Below are 12,981 nucleotides of genomic sequence, written 5' to 3'. Positions count from 1 at the left end.
AAGTTACTATATGCCTCTACAGTAGCACTGCCTAATATAGATACTGTAACTACTGTACATAGGTACTATCCTAGGCGCCTACAACGCCTACAACGCCTGTTCACCTATAGCTCTCTAATGGCCGGATCAAAAAGAACGTCGGAAGAGCTGTGGGGCATAGTATACCAGACCCGTAGTAAGTTACAGGTGTTGTAGGCGTTGTAGGCGCCTAGGATAGTACCTATGTACAGTAGTTACAGTATCTATATTAGGCAGTGCTACTGTAGAGGCATATAGTAACTTAAGACGTACGAGTAATAGGAAATAGTCTTGGGGCCGTTTCCACGAAATAAGCACCCTAGGACGCGAAATAACGTCTGCCTACTGTAGCAAGTTCAAGAGAACAAGATAGCGGAGAAGAACAACTGTGATTCAACTTCATCCCTATATTGCCGGTATTATGGCCGTCTAGGAACAGGATACCCAGCCTGCCCGGGCCGACTCTGCCCGCCAAAGCGGATGCCCACGTCTGGAGTCCACACGCCTCCTCCGCCGATCGTCCCGCCTGCCACACCGCTCAAGGGCAACGGGGTGGTGGAGGACGATGATGTAGACGGCAAGCCTACTGCTTCTCCAGATTCTGGAGGGACGATGTTTCGGGTAGGAATGGGAGCGGCTAATGTTTCTTGTTGTTGGAGTGGAGCGTGGGGGTGGTCTGCTCGACTTTGTTGAGCTTGTTGAGCCTGAGCTTGGGCATAAGCCTGGATCGTGTATTGCCGAGGCTGAGGCTGCTGTTGTTCTTGCAGCTGCTGTTCTTGTTGAGCATGGCGAACACTACTTCTCGTTTGCCTTTGTTGCTGCTGCGCCTGACTCTGGCCAGTCAAGTCACGCCTGGTCTCCTCAAGGTTCAGTCGACCAAGATCCTGTCCTGCCAACTCGGCCTCGAGTTGACTAGCTTCGACCCTTCGTTGGGTGACTTGGGACTTGCAGTTGTCCCGAAATCGCGTAACATGGCCAGCGAGGTCGTTGTAGAATTTCCGCCCGGTATCCAGGTTGCTGATGAGCTCTTTATACTTTGCGTACCCTGTCTCGAGGGCCTGAAGTGAATTTTGTCGGGATTTCACGGTCGAGTCGTCCCGTCGAGCCTCCACAAACGCCTTGTTCGCTTCCCTCAAACGAGCCACAACTTGGTCTTGCTCTTCTTGCTCGGCCTCCAACGCCTGCCGGTCTGGCTCGTACGCTGCAAGACGTTCTTCGAACAGCTTCTCGAACTGGCCCGGCTCAATCTTTTGCATCGGGTATTCACGCTCGAGACGCGCTGCTTCGGAGAGTAAAGCTGGGCCGATGTCGTCTGCCTTGACTTTTTCTCTCAGAGCGTTGATGCGATTTTTCCTCCGCGTCTCCAACCTTGACACTTCGTTGAGACAATTCCGCAGCCGCGATACGGCCTCTTCAATGGGAACGGTCATGTGCACTTGAGTGGATTTTGGTACATGCCGCTCCAGCTCTTCGGTCGGGCCTGTCAGTAGGCGGAGAACGTGCTCGTTTTCCCGAAACTTGGCTTGGACCAGATTATCGCTTGACGCTGCAGAGTTCAGATATTTTTGCAATTCCTGTGACGTCTGGTATAGTTTGGCCAAAACCTCAGTTGAGGGTGGTCGATTCCATCTATCGGTGCCGTACTTTTCCCGTAGTCGGTCGTCCTCGGCCTTTTCAGCCTCCAGCAGTGCAACGCCTTCTTGGTAAATAGCCAGGTCGTTCGTTTTGAGCTTGTTGGTGTCGTCAATCGCTCTTTTGATTCGATACAAAGCGTCCTGTTGTCGAAGTTCTTCCGCCTTGGACAGTAAACTCCCAGGCAGTCCCCATGGTTTCTCTATGGCCTGTAACGAGCCTGGTAGGTCAAGCGATTGTAGCACTTCTCGCAATTTGGCAGTCATGGCTTCTAAATCTGCAATGATCGATTGGTTGACGAGCCGGTCCCTCCGATCAGCATAGATGGATGCGGCTTGGTGGACGGCATAAGGGACGAGCTTCTCGAATAGTGGTCTGCCAAAAGGCCGTCCTTCGCCCAGCAGCGAGATACCATTGGCGACATCCGAGGGTGTTTTGGCTGCCACCATGTTTGTTCGGTCTAGGAGTCGAAGTTCGGACTTGGGTGTCGGTGCTTGAAGGTAGATCATGTCGTTGTCCCGTTCGGCCCTTTTCAACTCTTCGCTAACCCGAGCTTTCAACCCATTAAGATCCCCCAGGACGGTGGGGTTGATCCATCTGGCCTCTTGCAACCCCTCGTTCACACAATTAATGCTATCTCGCAGCCGGGCAACCTCCTCGCCGTACTGTTTGTTCTGCAGGCAATAGCGAGACTGTCTGAACTGGGCGGCAGCCGCAAAGTGGTGATGTTTGGCCTGGAAGTGATGGATCCACTCGGCGCTGATGGCTCTGGATTGTCGAGCCGCATCTGCCGCAAGAATGTAATAATCCGACACTTTTGCTGCCAGCTTCGCCACCGTGCCATCCGACATGTTCTTTTTGATTGTGATTTGCCAGAAAGATTCTTGCGCCTGAGCCAGACATAGCTGTTGTAAACTGTCCAACGTTATGTCGTCCATATCCTCTGGCGGCGTCGACCGCATGTCCGGTAGGACCTCTGTACGCATGAAGGAAAAGGTCCCCGCTGCAGCAACCAGATACTCGGCGGCGGCTTTGAGTCCTTCTATCGTCGTGCGGTTCGTCCCGAATGCAAGTTGCGAGTACAGCGCCGCCAGGTTGAACAGGATGTTGGCCAGCTCGAATCGCAGGTTGTTCTGTATCACCGGCTTGTCCTTGTCGTATCCCAGCGCCGGGTACCATGGGAAGTCCACGCCAATGTCAATGGGGAACTTTCCACCGAGATACCGTAGTTGAGCGGCATACTGGGCTAAGCATCTGATCCCGCTGACATGCGGCTCTTGCACGGTTATAGCGTCGTCTCGAAGCCCGTCAATCTCCCGCAGATCATCTGCGAACATGGCCGGGGATTGATCATATTTGCTAGAGATGTATTGTTTGATCGCTGAGGAGAGGTCGACTGTGTGAGTGCGCCGGAATGGGATCTCGAGTATGTTTCTGGCCATGTTAGCAAATGATTTTACATCTTACAAATGGCAAACTTACGAAGCCATGTCATAGTAGGTTAATGTGAATTACGAACAGGCCGGCAGACTGGCACCGTCGAGCGTGAACGCGGATACAACTGCACTGTCAGGCTGCGGTGCACTACGGTGTTGTACTATCTACCTATAGTATTATTATTGTAACTTGTATGGTGTGTTTCTACTGGCTGCCTCTTCCCTCTTCAGCCTTGCGTGACGTCAAATGCCCGCGAAATAATTGCTAGGTCACGTGGGATTTCCCTCTCAGCCATGTCCATTTTGGGTCTCATATAATTTACACCAAACACTTGCACGTCAACGAGGAGCCTACACGAACATGAACACGAACAAACAAAGTCCTAGAGGTTGTGGAATTACTTGTATTGCAGGTCACACCAAACCCGTGCGATCATGATATCTAGCAATGCTGATTCCATGGCTTTTCGAATATGCTGACCTTCAATACGCAGCAAAACACTGACGACCGAAGGCCATCAGCACAAATCCACTGTCAACTTCAAGACATCTATTTCTTGGAAGTCGCCTTCGCTGCGGCCTTGGTCACTTTACCACCTCCCTTGTCCGACTATAGAGGTTGTTAGTATATGTAAACATGTATCACATCACCCTCCCTCCCCCGGAGAGGGGTGTGAGAGGGGGATTGGATTCGGGGGGGACATACCTTGACAACGGACTTGATGACACCGACAGCGACGGTCTGACGCATGTCACGGACAGCGAAACGACCCAGAGGAGGATAGTCGGTGAAAGCCTCGACACACATGGGCTTGCTGGGAATCATCTTGACGATGGCAGCATCACCAGACTTGATGAACTTGGGGTTGTTCTCGATGGACTTTCCGGTACGACGGTCGATCTTCTCGAGCAACTCGGCGAACTTGCAAGCAATGTGGGCAGTGTGGCAATCCAAGACTGGAGCGTAGCCGGCACCGATCTGACCAGGGTGGTTGAGGACAATGACCTGGGCGTTGAAGGACTCGGCACCCTTGGGCGGGTCGTTCTTGGAGTCACCGGCAACGTTACCACGACGAACCTCCTTGACGGAGACGTTCTTGACGTTGAAGCCAACGTTGTCACCTGGCAGACCCTCGGCGAGCTGCTCGTGGTGCATTTCGACGGACTTGACTTCAGTGGTGACGTTGGCCGGAGCGAAGGTGACGACCATACCGGCCTTGATGGTACCGGTCTCGACACGACCGACAGGAACCGTTCCGATACCAGAGATCTTGTAGACATCCTGGAGAGGGAGACGGAGAGGCTTGTCGGTGGGACGGGTGGGTGGGTCGATGGCGTCAATGGCCTCGAGGAGGGTCTTGCCGGTGGCCTTGCCAGCCTTGGACTCCTTCTCCCATCCCTTGTACCACGGGCAGTTGGTGGAGACCTCAATCATGTTGTCACCGTTGAAGCCGGAGATGGGGACGAAAGGAACGGCCTTGGGGTTGTAGCCGACCTTCTTGATGAAGTTGGAAGTCTCCTTGATGATTTCGTTGAAACGCTCCTCGGACCACTTGGTGGTGTCCATCTTGTTGATGGCGACGATGAGCTGCTTGACACCCAAGGTGTAGGCGAGCAGAGCGTGCTCACGGGTCTGACCATCCTTGGAGATACCGGCTTCGAATTCACCGGTACCGGCGGCAATGATCAAGATGGCGCAGTCGGCCTGCGAGGTACCAGTGATCATGTTCTTGATAAAGTCACGATGACCCGGGGCGTCGATGACGGTGACATAGTACTTGGGGGTCTCGAACTTCCAGAGGGCGATATCGATGGTGATACCACGCTCACGCTCGGCCTTCAACTTGTCCAAAACCCAGGCATACTTGAAAGAACCCTTGCCCAACTCGGCAGCTTCCTGTAAAATATTGTCAGCAGACCGCCTTTTCAAGTTGGATATATCACGTGAGGGGTGAGATACCCCTCCCCCACCAAAAAATTTCGATGGGAGCAGAACGGTGGTAGGGCCATGATGACCGAAATAAAAAAAATGGGATTCACATACCTTCTCGAACTTCTCAATAGTACGCTTGTCGATACCACCGCACTTGTAGATCAAGTGGCCTAATGTTTCGTGAGTGTGATGTTGTGATTTGGGATGTTCAGCTTCCTCTTACCAGTGGTGGTGGACTTGCCGGAATCGACGTGTCCGATAACGACGACGTTGATATGAGTCTTTTCCTTACTATAGAGCGGGTAGACATGTCAGCGATATTCGTTGATATCAAATGTTTGCGCAAGGCTGCAACCCCTGACAGGGTCGCGCCTTCCCTGCGCGGATTCGATTTGCTTACCCCATAGTGACGGTTGTTTTGAATTGAGGTTTGAAGTCTTGTAGTTCTGTGGCAGATACTAGAAGAATTCAGAGAAATGCTCAGATACCACGGCTTGCGTAGAGGTGCTGAGACGTTGTTAGTTTTGATGGTTAAAGTGTAGGGTGCGGATGAAGAACTTACTGAGCGACGAAGGAGGATAGAACGTCAGTTGGAGGAAAGTGCGACAGATTTTGTAGGCTGCGACCAGAGATAAGGCTTGGCGCTTTGGGCACGGGTGGCAGTGAATCATCGCCTCACCGCAGTCTGTGGCACAAAAATGTCAGTGTACGGTACGGGTACACTGCAGTTTTCGCGGCCACTGTCGTTGAGTCTTTGGTGACCTTGCCGCCCCCAAAGCCCCACCAACCGCTGTACTCCCTGGTAAGATGACACGCTACCGGACGTGCTACTATCATTCCTGCCCACCAGTTCCAGCTCGTTGCTGGTCAACTCCGTCGCCTGCTCATCCGTCATTGGAGGGGCAGATGCCACTCAGGCTCAGGCCAGAACTGCTCGATCTGCACCCGAAAGCCTGTGACATTTGCCTCTGGCCAGCTACACCAATGGGAATCCTCAGATGCCTGACCGGCTTAAAATTTTGTTCTCGAGGTTGTTCGTAGTTGTGGCGACGCATATACAACATCCACCCACGTAGAAACTACTGGCATGATTTTTCGAAAGTTCTTCAAGTTTGCCCCTTTGGTCCGAATGGGATCATCTTCACGACCGCATGGCTATCTAGATTTATCCCGAGTAGCAGGACTGGCGGTTTTGACAGTTCTTGCTCTCTAATTTGCAGACAATCACCGTCTACCACTGCGCATCCATCTTGATTTACTCGTCGAGCAAATCTTTGGATGCGTCCCTGCCAGTGTTGACACGTGTTGACGGTCTTCGGTCTGATGTCACCCGATGCGACGGGGCACGTGGGCATTAGGTATGCTAACCACTACACTGCATCAATCAGGCCATCTTTTTCCTATCGGGATACTGCTAGCCTGACTGTTTGAGTCATTTTAAGCATAAAATGGCCACCATCTAATAGCAGAGTGTCAAAGACTGCCAGTGCTGTTGGTGACTCTCGACCTCCGTAACCGCGCCCCTCCATCTTTCGCCCGAGGTTTGTTCAGTATGACTCTTCAAGAGCCATCTTTTGACTGGGCAATGCGGAGGGTGGTGGCCTAATATATGCGCCTCCAGGGTGTGATTCTGAGCAAGACGGATTTGCAACGCTGCTGCTCTATTTGCCGGTGCGAAACAGGCAGTCCATCTGGTGGGCCGCTAGAAGGGATGTGTGCTTTTGGAAAAGGGCATAGAGTGTCGATTCAGTATTCTCTCCATTGTTTGCCGCATTCAACACACTGTAGAGAGCGGTCAGTCCAACTGCCAAAGACTCGTCTGGGACGATGGACGTACCTTGAAGAACGAAGTCGGCGGCTCGTCTGCGCTTCTTGTCTGTAGTTGATAGAAATATGCCTTATTCGAATCGCACTTTTCGTTCGGACAACCTCCAGGCACTGCCATCGCAGTTAGTCCAGCCACAAGGGTCATTTTTTCTTGCTGATACGCTCGTACCTTCGTTAACCGGCAGATCAGACTCATCCTCGCCCATGATATCATCTTTTTGTTTCTTTTTCATGTATGTGCGCTCGTAATACGGCTGATCGAGGACAAATTGGTAGGGACATGTTCGGCAGGTGAAGGCATTCAAGCCCTGAGGATGTTGATGTGTGCCAGGTGCCCGCGCAATCGTTAGACAGTTGCAGCAGTAAGGGCAGACTGCCGTGCATTGTCAGCAAGGATTTTGGCCGGTTGTCTTCGATACTCACATGTCGGAGGCATCGCGAAGAGCGAAGCAGACGCTCTACGCAAGGAGTAGACGCTGCTCTTGACAACAACACAGCGAGTCGAGAAAGCACATTAAACACTCCCACTGGCAGTCTGCAAAAAGTCGCAGGGATCTCCGCGCAAGAGGCCTGCATGTGCTTGCACAAATGATTCGCCGTACCGCATAAGGCCCACTTGTACTAGCCGCATGCGAAGTCGAGGTTCATTCTCCACGCACGCCGGGTTGTCTTCTCGATGTAGATTTCCAAAAAGTCAAAAGTAGCGCGATTCGAACGCGGCTCCTAGAATTCACAGCGGGAAACTCTGTTTAAATTGTTTTTGTTGATAGCAGCTGTGTCTTCCGCGAGAAGGGGTCTACAGCCTCGTGGCCGCAACTCCGACAAGGCTGAGGCCACGCAGGGTCCACAGACTTGCATGGGCGGCGGCCCGGGCAAGGCGGCCTTGGCAAGTTTGGGATCTGGCAACGTGAATCGGAAGGCGCAGCAAGGGGGGCTACGCCGTGCCTGCAGTTTACAAGTGTACTACTTCTGGGACAGCTCGTAGTACTGCTAGCAACTGCCAGTGTAGAAAGACATCATCATATCCGAAAGCGCTTCGAACCACGTCCTTTTCACTCCAGGTGTCTCGAGGAACCCAGCTGCCGTCGTCACTGTCCGCAATTATTAGCCATCCTACCGCCCTGACCTCATCTCAAAGCGCCTGATTACTTCCTTCAGTTTCCCGCATCGCAGCAAAGTGTCCGGTCTACTTTTGGTAGTACCTTGATATACGATCACACACCTTCAACTACTGCTGGTTCTACCGCTCGAGTACAAACTTTCACTCCATAACCGCACCACTTCGACAAGCTACAGGATGGCTGACGCCGACGTGAGTGTTTGCCAATGGGCCCTTGAGCGCAACTGGTCTGACCTGTATTCAGGGTGCGTCACCCAAGGAGCAAGTCCTGGAAGCCTGCCGTCGAGACAATCTCGAGTTATTCCGCCAAGTACTGGACGAGATGAAAGCCAAGAGCAATGAGGAGATAGCAGAATTCTTCAATACCGTGACGGACACCTTGGGCAACCACCTGCTGCATGTGTGTGCCAATTACGGAGCATGTAAGTGGACGGCCGCCCCGGGGTGAGAATCTACATTGGTGTGGACTTCTGAGCTGACGATAATCTCCCAAAGATGACGTTATGGACGCGCTGCTCGACATCGAATACTTGGAGTGTGATCCGCTTACAAGAAGGGACAAAGAAACGCCCATCCACTGCGCGGTCCGTTTTGCCAACGAACGAGATGTCGCACTTGGCGGGGCCATGGCTCAGATGTTGATTGACGCTGGAGGCGACCCAAGAGTCAAAGACAAACATGGCAGGAAGCCTGCGGAAATATGCACTCCTCGCACAGAGGAACTCCGTAACATTCTCATCAAGGAAGAATATGCTCTGAACGAGGGGCTCAAGCATGCCGACGCTCGTCTGGACGACGATGAAGCTGATGCCGGCTCCGCGTCGGACTCAGAATGATTACAATACTTCAGCGCCACGGCCAGAGTCTTTTTATTCTTGCCATTTTGATCAAGGTGCTAGCTCAGACATAGCAGGGCTTTCTACCGCCGCAAACATATATTTGCGAGCCGCCTCTGCTAGGCGCACCGAGATCCACGGATAGCAACATTATGAATCAGCCTGCACTCTGACAGGCTAAGCATGCGCACCCTGACAGACAGTGCTAAAGAGGCTCCTACTGCCCTGTCCAGGCACCGGGTGGTAGAGACGCACGACGAGCCAGCGGGGAAAAGCCGTAACCAAATATGGTCCGTCTCGCCATATGACACAAGCTTGAACACGAAGACACCAGAAGGATGAGACAATGACATGACAAAATTTGTACAATGATCAATATAAACTATGATGCGGCATGATATCAACTAAGCCTGAGTTTGGGCGTCTTCCCAATCCGCCTTTTCTTTGGCCTTGATGGTCGCCCTCCACGATAGGATGAGCCATATGGCGAGCAGCACGCCCAATCCGTCAAGGCCGATTCCCAAGTACCAGGCCCCGCGATAGCCCTTCAGCTCATTCGCACCGCCCGAGTTGACGTGAACCTCGACCGTTCCCGCCATGCCCAAGCCGATGGAGATACTGTAGTTGACGACTGTGTTGATCAGTGACGCTGCGAGACCTTGGTGCTCGGGCGGCATGTGGTTCGAGAGAACAATGACGCCACTGGGGAAGCTCATATCCATGCCCCAGCAGGTAACGATCAAGGACACAAAGGCCTGTGCCCAGTAAGTCTGTTTCACTGGCATGGTTGCCAGTAGTATCGTGCCCACCAGAAAGGCGAGCATACTGGCCAGCATGATCCATCCAGGCTGCATAATAGCGATCAGACGGCCGGTTACGATTGCTGCGATGGCGCCCGAGATGGCGGTAGGGACGATCTGAGCTGCCGTCAACAGCACGGTTTGACCGCGTAGGAGCTCGAGGAATTGCCTAGCAAGGACCAACAGTCAGCATCGAGCTGGGGAAAGAGGGAACGTAAGCATAGACTAATCCTTACCATAGATAGAAGACCCAAATACCAAACGAAGCCCAGCCGGCAGCGATGCATCCAAAAACCAACCTGGTGTCGGTGGAAAAGGACGACATGGGGATCAGGGGGAAAGCAGCCTTTGCTTTCTCATACCAGAAAAACACGACCAAGAAGAGAACACCGACGATCAGTAACACGTAGACATAGACCTTTTCCCAGCCAGCGGCGGGTCCTTGGTTCCAGGCAAAGTTGAAAAAGATCAACCCGACCACACCGAGGACTGTGCCGACCACGTCCAATTCCTTCCATCGAGACTCTGTGGGGCCTGCGACCGGCATGCGAGGGACGACCAATATGACCAGGACTCCCATGATAGCAGAGACGATGGCGAGTAGCCAATACGTCCAGGGCCACCAGGCGTGTTCTGCAAAGATACCAGAGAACACTGCTCCAACAAGATATCCTCCCGGGGCAGTGGCGCCGAAAAGACTGAGAACCATGTTCTTCCTCGGGCCCGGCGGATACGTGCGGCTCAGAACCGCAATGCCATTAGGAAGCAACAATGCCGGCCCGATACCCTGCATGGCACGACAGAAAGCAAAGAAGACCAACGAGTGTGAGAAAGCCGCGAAGCCTGCAACGGCCGACCAGACGGCAAACCAGAGATATCCAAAGACAAACAATTTCCTGTGTCCGTATAAGTCCCCCCATCGCCCGGCTGGCAAAATGAATGTGCCCACGGTCAACGAGTACGCGGCGGGCAGCCAGGACAGCTGGCCTGGATTCGTGGTGTGGAATGTGTTGCCGATGATATGAAGCGGCGCAATCGACATGGCCAGCGCTGCTTGGGTCAATAGCTGTGCGGCGCTGATAACGGTCACGAACAGAACTTCGTGGATAAGCGAGAACTCGGGCGGTTTTGTGGCGGTAGGCACCCGCGAGATACTCTGTGTCAGGCTTTGGGTCGGATGAATCGAGGATGCGGTGGCCGTTTCATGTCGTGCGAGATCTGTGCTTCTTGTTCTCGTTATCGTTCTGATTGGCACTGCTGCTGATTCTTTTGATGTGTCTGTGTCCATGGTCTCTGCAGGTTTCTCGGTGAGGTTGAGGCAATCTGCCGACTCTGGAGATTCCAGGCTTTTCTCGTGAACGTTGTCGTTGTCGCTCGCATCGGACGACGAGACTGAGGAAGCCCCCGGTCCCTGTACGGAAGACGGTTCCTGCTGGGCGGTCATAACAACCAGTAGAACCCACAACCCAGGACGACTGCAGACAGACGGTTATTGCAGAGGTCTGGTACCGCGAACGTTGGAATATCAGTATATATCGACGCGGGTTGGCTTGACTGTTTTGTATCGCTCGCTTCGCTAGCAGATGCTGCGATTCCGAGATATCTGCAAATTGGAGATTTTGAAAATGACGTCCGATTCGCCTTCAATGATAAATGCTCATGCAGCCTGAGCCTCGCGACACTGACACTCTTCAAACATCATGCGACAGGATATAAACAGACGACCGATCATCGAAGAAGAGGACAAGAGGAACAAAAAACAAAAAATCCAATCGATCGGTATGGAGTCAATCACTGCCCGTTATTAGTTCGGGCGGTATTTCCTCCTTCGAAACTCAACCTGGGTGTCCACCCGCAAGGCTCTCTGTGGTGTCTTTCTTCTGGTCCACCGAATGGGCCCCACCGCCCGCTCGTGATTACGACAGCAACTGTCAGCCAAATGATAACGAGGACCAGTCGAAGAAAGTGCAAAGCCTCGTCCTGGACATATTAGGAACCGAGCCCGTACTGCATCAGCTCGCTGTTTAGGATATCTCGCTCTTTCTCGCTTAATACCGAGTAGCCTTACTGATCAGTGTCAGAGGCTGCTGGCGTGATAGGCGGAATGCAGGTAAGGGATGATCTAGGTGATGGGCTGCAGGTGATCTTCTTGCCGGACTTCGGATTCTGTCCGCGGCAAAGATCCAGAGTTGCTTTGATAAGCAGGGCCCACTGCAATGTGTGCCCGGCGGATCATTTTCCGCGCTGCAACTTCGAGTTCTCGAATCTTGATAATCACGGCAAGGCATCTCGACAGATTCGATATCTGGTCTTCATCTCACATGGCTTTCATCTGGCGACGCGGTTGTGGTTGAGGGTTGCTCTTCTTGAGAGACACCTACTTGTCTTTGTATGACATTTTGCCCCCATCTGCGGTGCAAGTTGGTGTTTTGTGCAGCCGCATCTCTGTATGCCCTGTACAACCCGTATCGGTGCAGGCGACCTTGGCGGCAATCTCATATCGGTGCCACATCGCTTGCTGTCTCTCGGCCTCTGATTCAATCGCAGACATTTCCGTCGTGGTTTCTCCATCAGGGCAGTAATGTTCCCGTTTGTGGCGGTCACAGTTGCGTTTGATCATGTCTCACACCTTGAAGAATTGCGCCGTGGACGTGAAGGAAATGGAGGGGGAGTGCAGTGAGAGAGGCATTGGGTTCTCTACTGCAGTGCGGCGTTAAATCAACAGCAGAATCGAAAATTCTTTGGTCAGAGCTTGCTGCCATATTCTACACCCTCAGCTTGTGTGGCTACCAAGCTAGTAGCGAAGAATTAAGCTTAAAAAGTATCATCGCAGGCAAACTTCAACCCGTACCTGGGTCTGTCACTGGGACGGTTCGGGCAGAGGACTGAAGAAAATGCAAGAGAGTATGCATTGCGACGCCGATTTGGGCGAGGCCGGCGATCGATCTTCTACGTGATATCGAGGAGTCTGTCAATACTACATCTGTCTTTCAGTTTTCAGTGCAGGTACATCGTCTTCTCAAGGCGTAGACATTACAACGGGGTAAAAAGATCAATACTGATCTATAACCCAAGAATTCCCCCGCATGGTATCGCAGCACTATCCGCGCAAGATTGGGACTCCTGCTTCGCTACCATCATTTCGAAGATCATCCGCCTCAGACTGCATTAGGTACACATGAAGCAGTCCATATGACAACAGTAATGTAGTAATTACCTCACCGTACACTGCAGCAGGGATCAGGTTGACTTCGTAAAATAACAGTTTTCCAATTTGGGTAACGCGTCGCGCCGGGAGCCAGTGACACGCTGCCAAAATATGGGGATGGTAAACACACAGCACTGCATGCCAGTGACATTCATCAATGGCTTGATAATT

General features: G+C 52.5%; 5 protein-coding genes across 5 annotated transcripts; 1 reads left to right on the top strand and 4 right to left on the bottom strand.

Annotated features, from left to right (window-relative positions):
• Window positions 1–437: 437 nt before the first annotated feature.
• Window positions 438–3,092, bottom strand: HMPREF1120_02658 (protein-tyrosine phosphatase; the record flags this gene model as incomplete). Its single annotated transcript, XM_009156703.1, has 1 exon — window positions 438–3,092. One exon carries the CDS (start codon window positions 3,090–3,092, stop codon window positions 438–440), a length of 2,655 nt encoding a protein of 884 aa, XP_009154951.1.
• A 394-nt stretch (window positions 3,093–3,486) lies between these two features.
• On the bottom strand, window positions 3,487–5,524 carry HMPREF1120_02657 (elongation factor 1-alpha). The gene is made up of 5 exons (XM_009156702.1): window positions 5,420–5,524; window positions 5,243–5,310; window positions 5,131–5,189; window positions 3,793–4,983; window positions 3,487–3,696 (listed from the first exon to the last, which is right to left on the bottom strand). The coding sequence occupies exons 1-5, from the start codon at window positions 5,422–5,424 to the stop codon at window positions 3,637–3,639; spliced, it is 1,383 nt and encodes a 460-aa protein (XP_009154950.1). The 5' UTR covers window positions 5,425–5,524; the 3' UTR covers window positions 3,487–3,636.
• A 1,241-nt stretch (window positions 5,525–6,765) lies between these two features.
• On the bottom strand, window positions 6,766–7,282 carry HMPREF1120_02656 (DNA-directed RNA polymerase III subunit C11; the record flags this gene model as incomplete). Its single annotated transcript, XM_009156701.1, has 4 exons — window positions 6,766–6,801; window positions 6,857–6,957; window positions 7,016–7,219; window positions 7,270–7,282. The coding sequence occupies 4 exons, from the start codon at window positions 7,280–7,282 to the stop codon at window positions 6,766–6,768; spliced, it is 354 nt and encodes a 117-aa protein (XP_009154949.1).
• A 259-nt stretch (window positions 7,283–7,541) lies between these two features.
• HMPREF1120_02654 (uncharacterized protein) lies at window positions 7,542–12,713 on the top strand. The gene is made up of 3 exons (XM_009156699.1): window positions 7,542–8,158; window positions 8,211–8,388; window positions 8,462–12,713. The coding sequence occupies exons 1-3, from the start codon at window positions 8,144–8,146 to the stop codon at window positions 8,800–8,802; spliced, it is 534 nt and encodes a 177-aa protein (XP_009154947.1). The 5' UTR covers window positions 7,542–8,143; the 3' UTR covers window positions 8,803–12,713.
• HMPREF1120_02655 (MFS transporter, DHA2 family, multidrug resistance protein) lies at window positions 9,207–11,046 on the bottom strand (the record flags this gene model as incomplete). Its single annotated transcript, XM_009156700.1, has 2 exons — window positions 9,207–9,771; window positions 9,839–11,046. 2 exons carry the CDS (start codon window positions 11,044–11,046, stop codon window positions 9,207–9,209), a joined length of 1,773 nt encoding a protein of 590 aa, XP_009154948.1.
• Window positions 12,714–12,981: the final 268 nt, after the last annotated feature.

Source organism: Exophiala dermatitidis, assembly GCF_000230625.1.
Source record: "Exophiala dermatitidis NIH/UT8656 unplaced genomic scaffold supercont1.2, whole genome shotgun sequence".
NCBI lineage: Eukaryota > Fungi > Ascomycota > Eurotiomycetes > Chaetothyriales > Herpotrichiellaceae > Exophiala > Exophiala dermatitidis.
This window is presented reverse-complemented; position numbering and strand designations above follow the sequence as displayed.

Coding starts and splice junctions, on each gene's coding strand:
- HMPREF1120_02657 (XM_009156702.1), bottom strand. Junction 5,190..5,242: donor CGGCAAGTCCACCACCACTG/GTAAGAGGAAGC, acceptor ACGAAACATTAG/GCCACTTGATCTACAAGTGC. Junction 3,697..3,792: donor TCATCAAGTCCGTTGTCAAG/GTATGTCCCCCC, acceptor CAACCTCTATAG/TCGGACAAGGGAGGTGGTAA.
- HMPREF1120_02654 (XM_009156699.1), top strand. Junction 8,389..8,461: donor GTGTGCCAATTACGGAGCAT/GTAAGTGGACGG, acceptor AATCTCCCAAAG/ATGACGTTATGGACGCGCTG.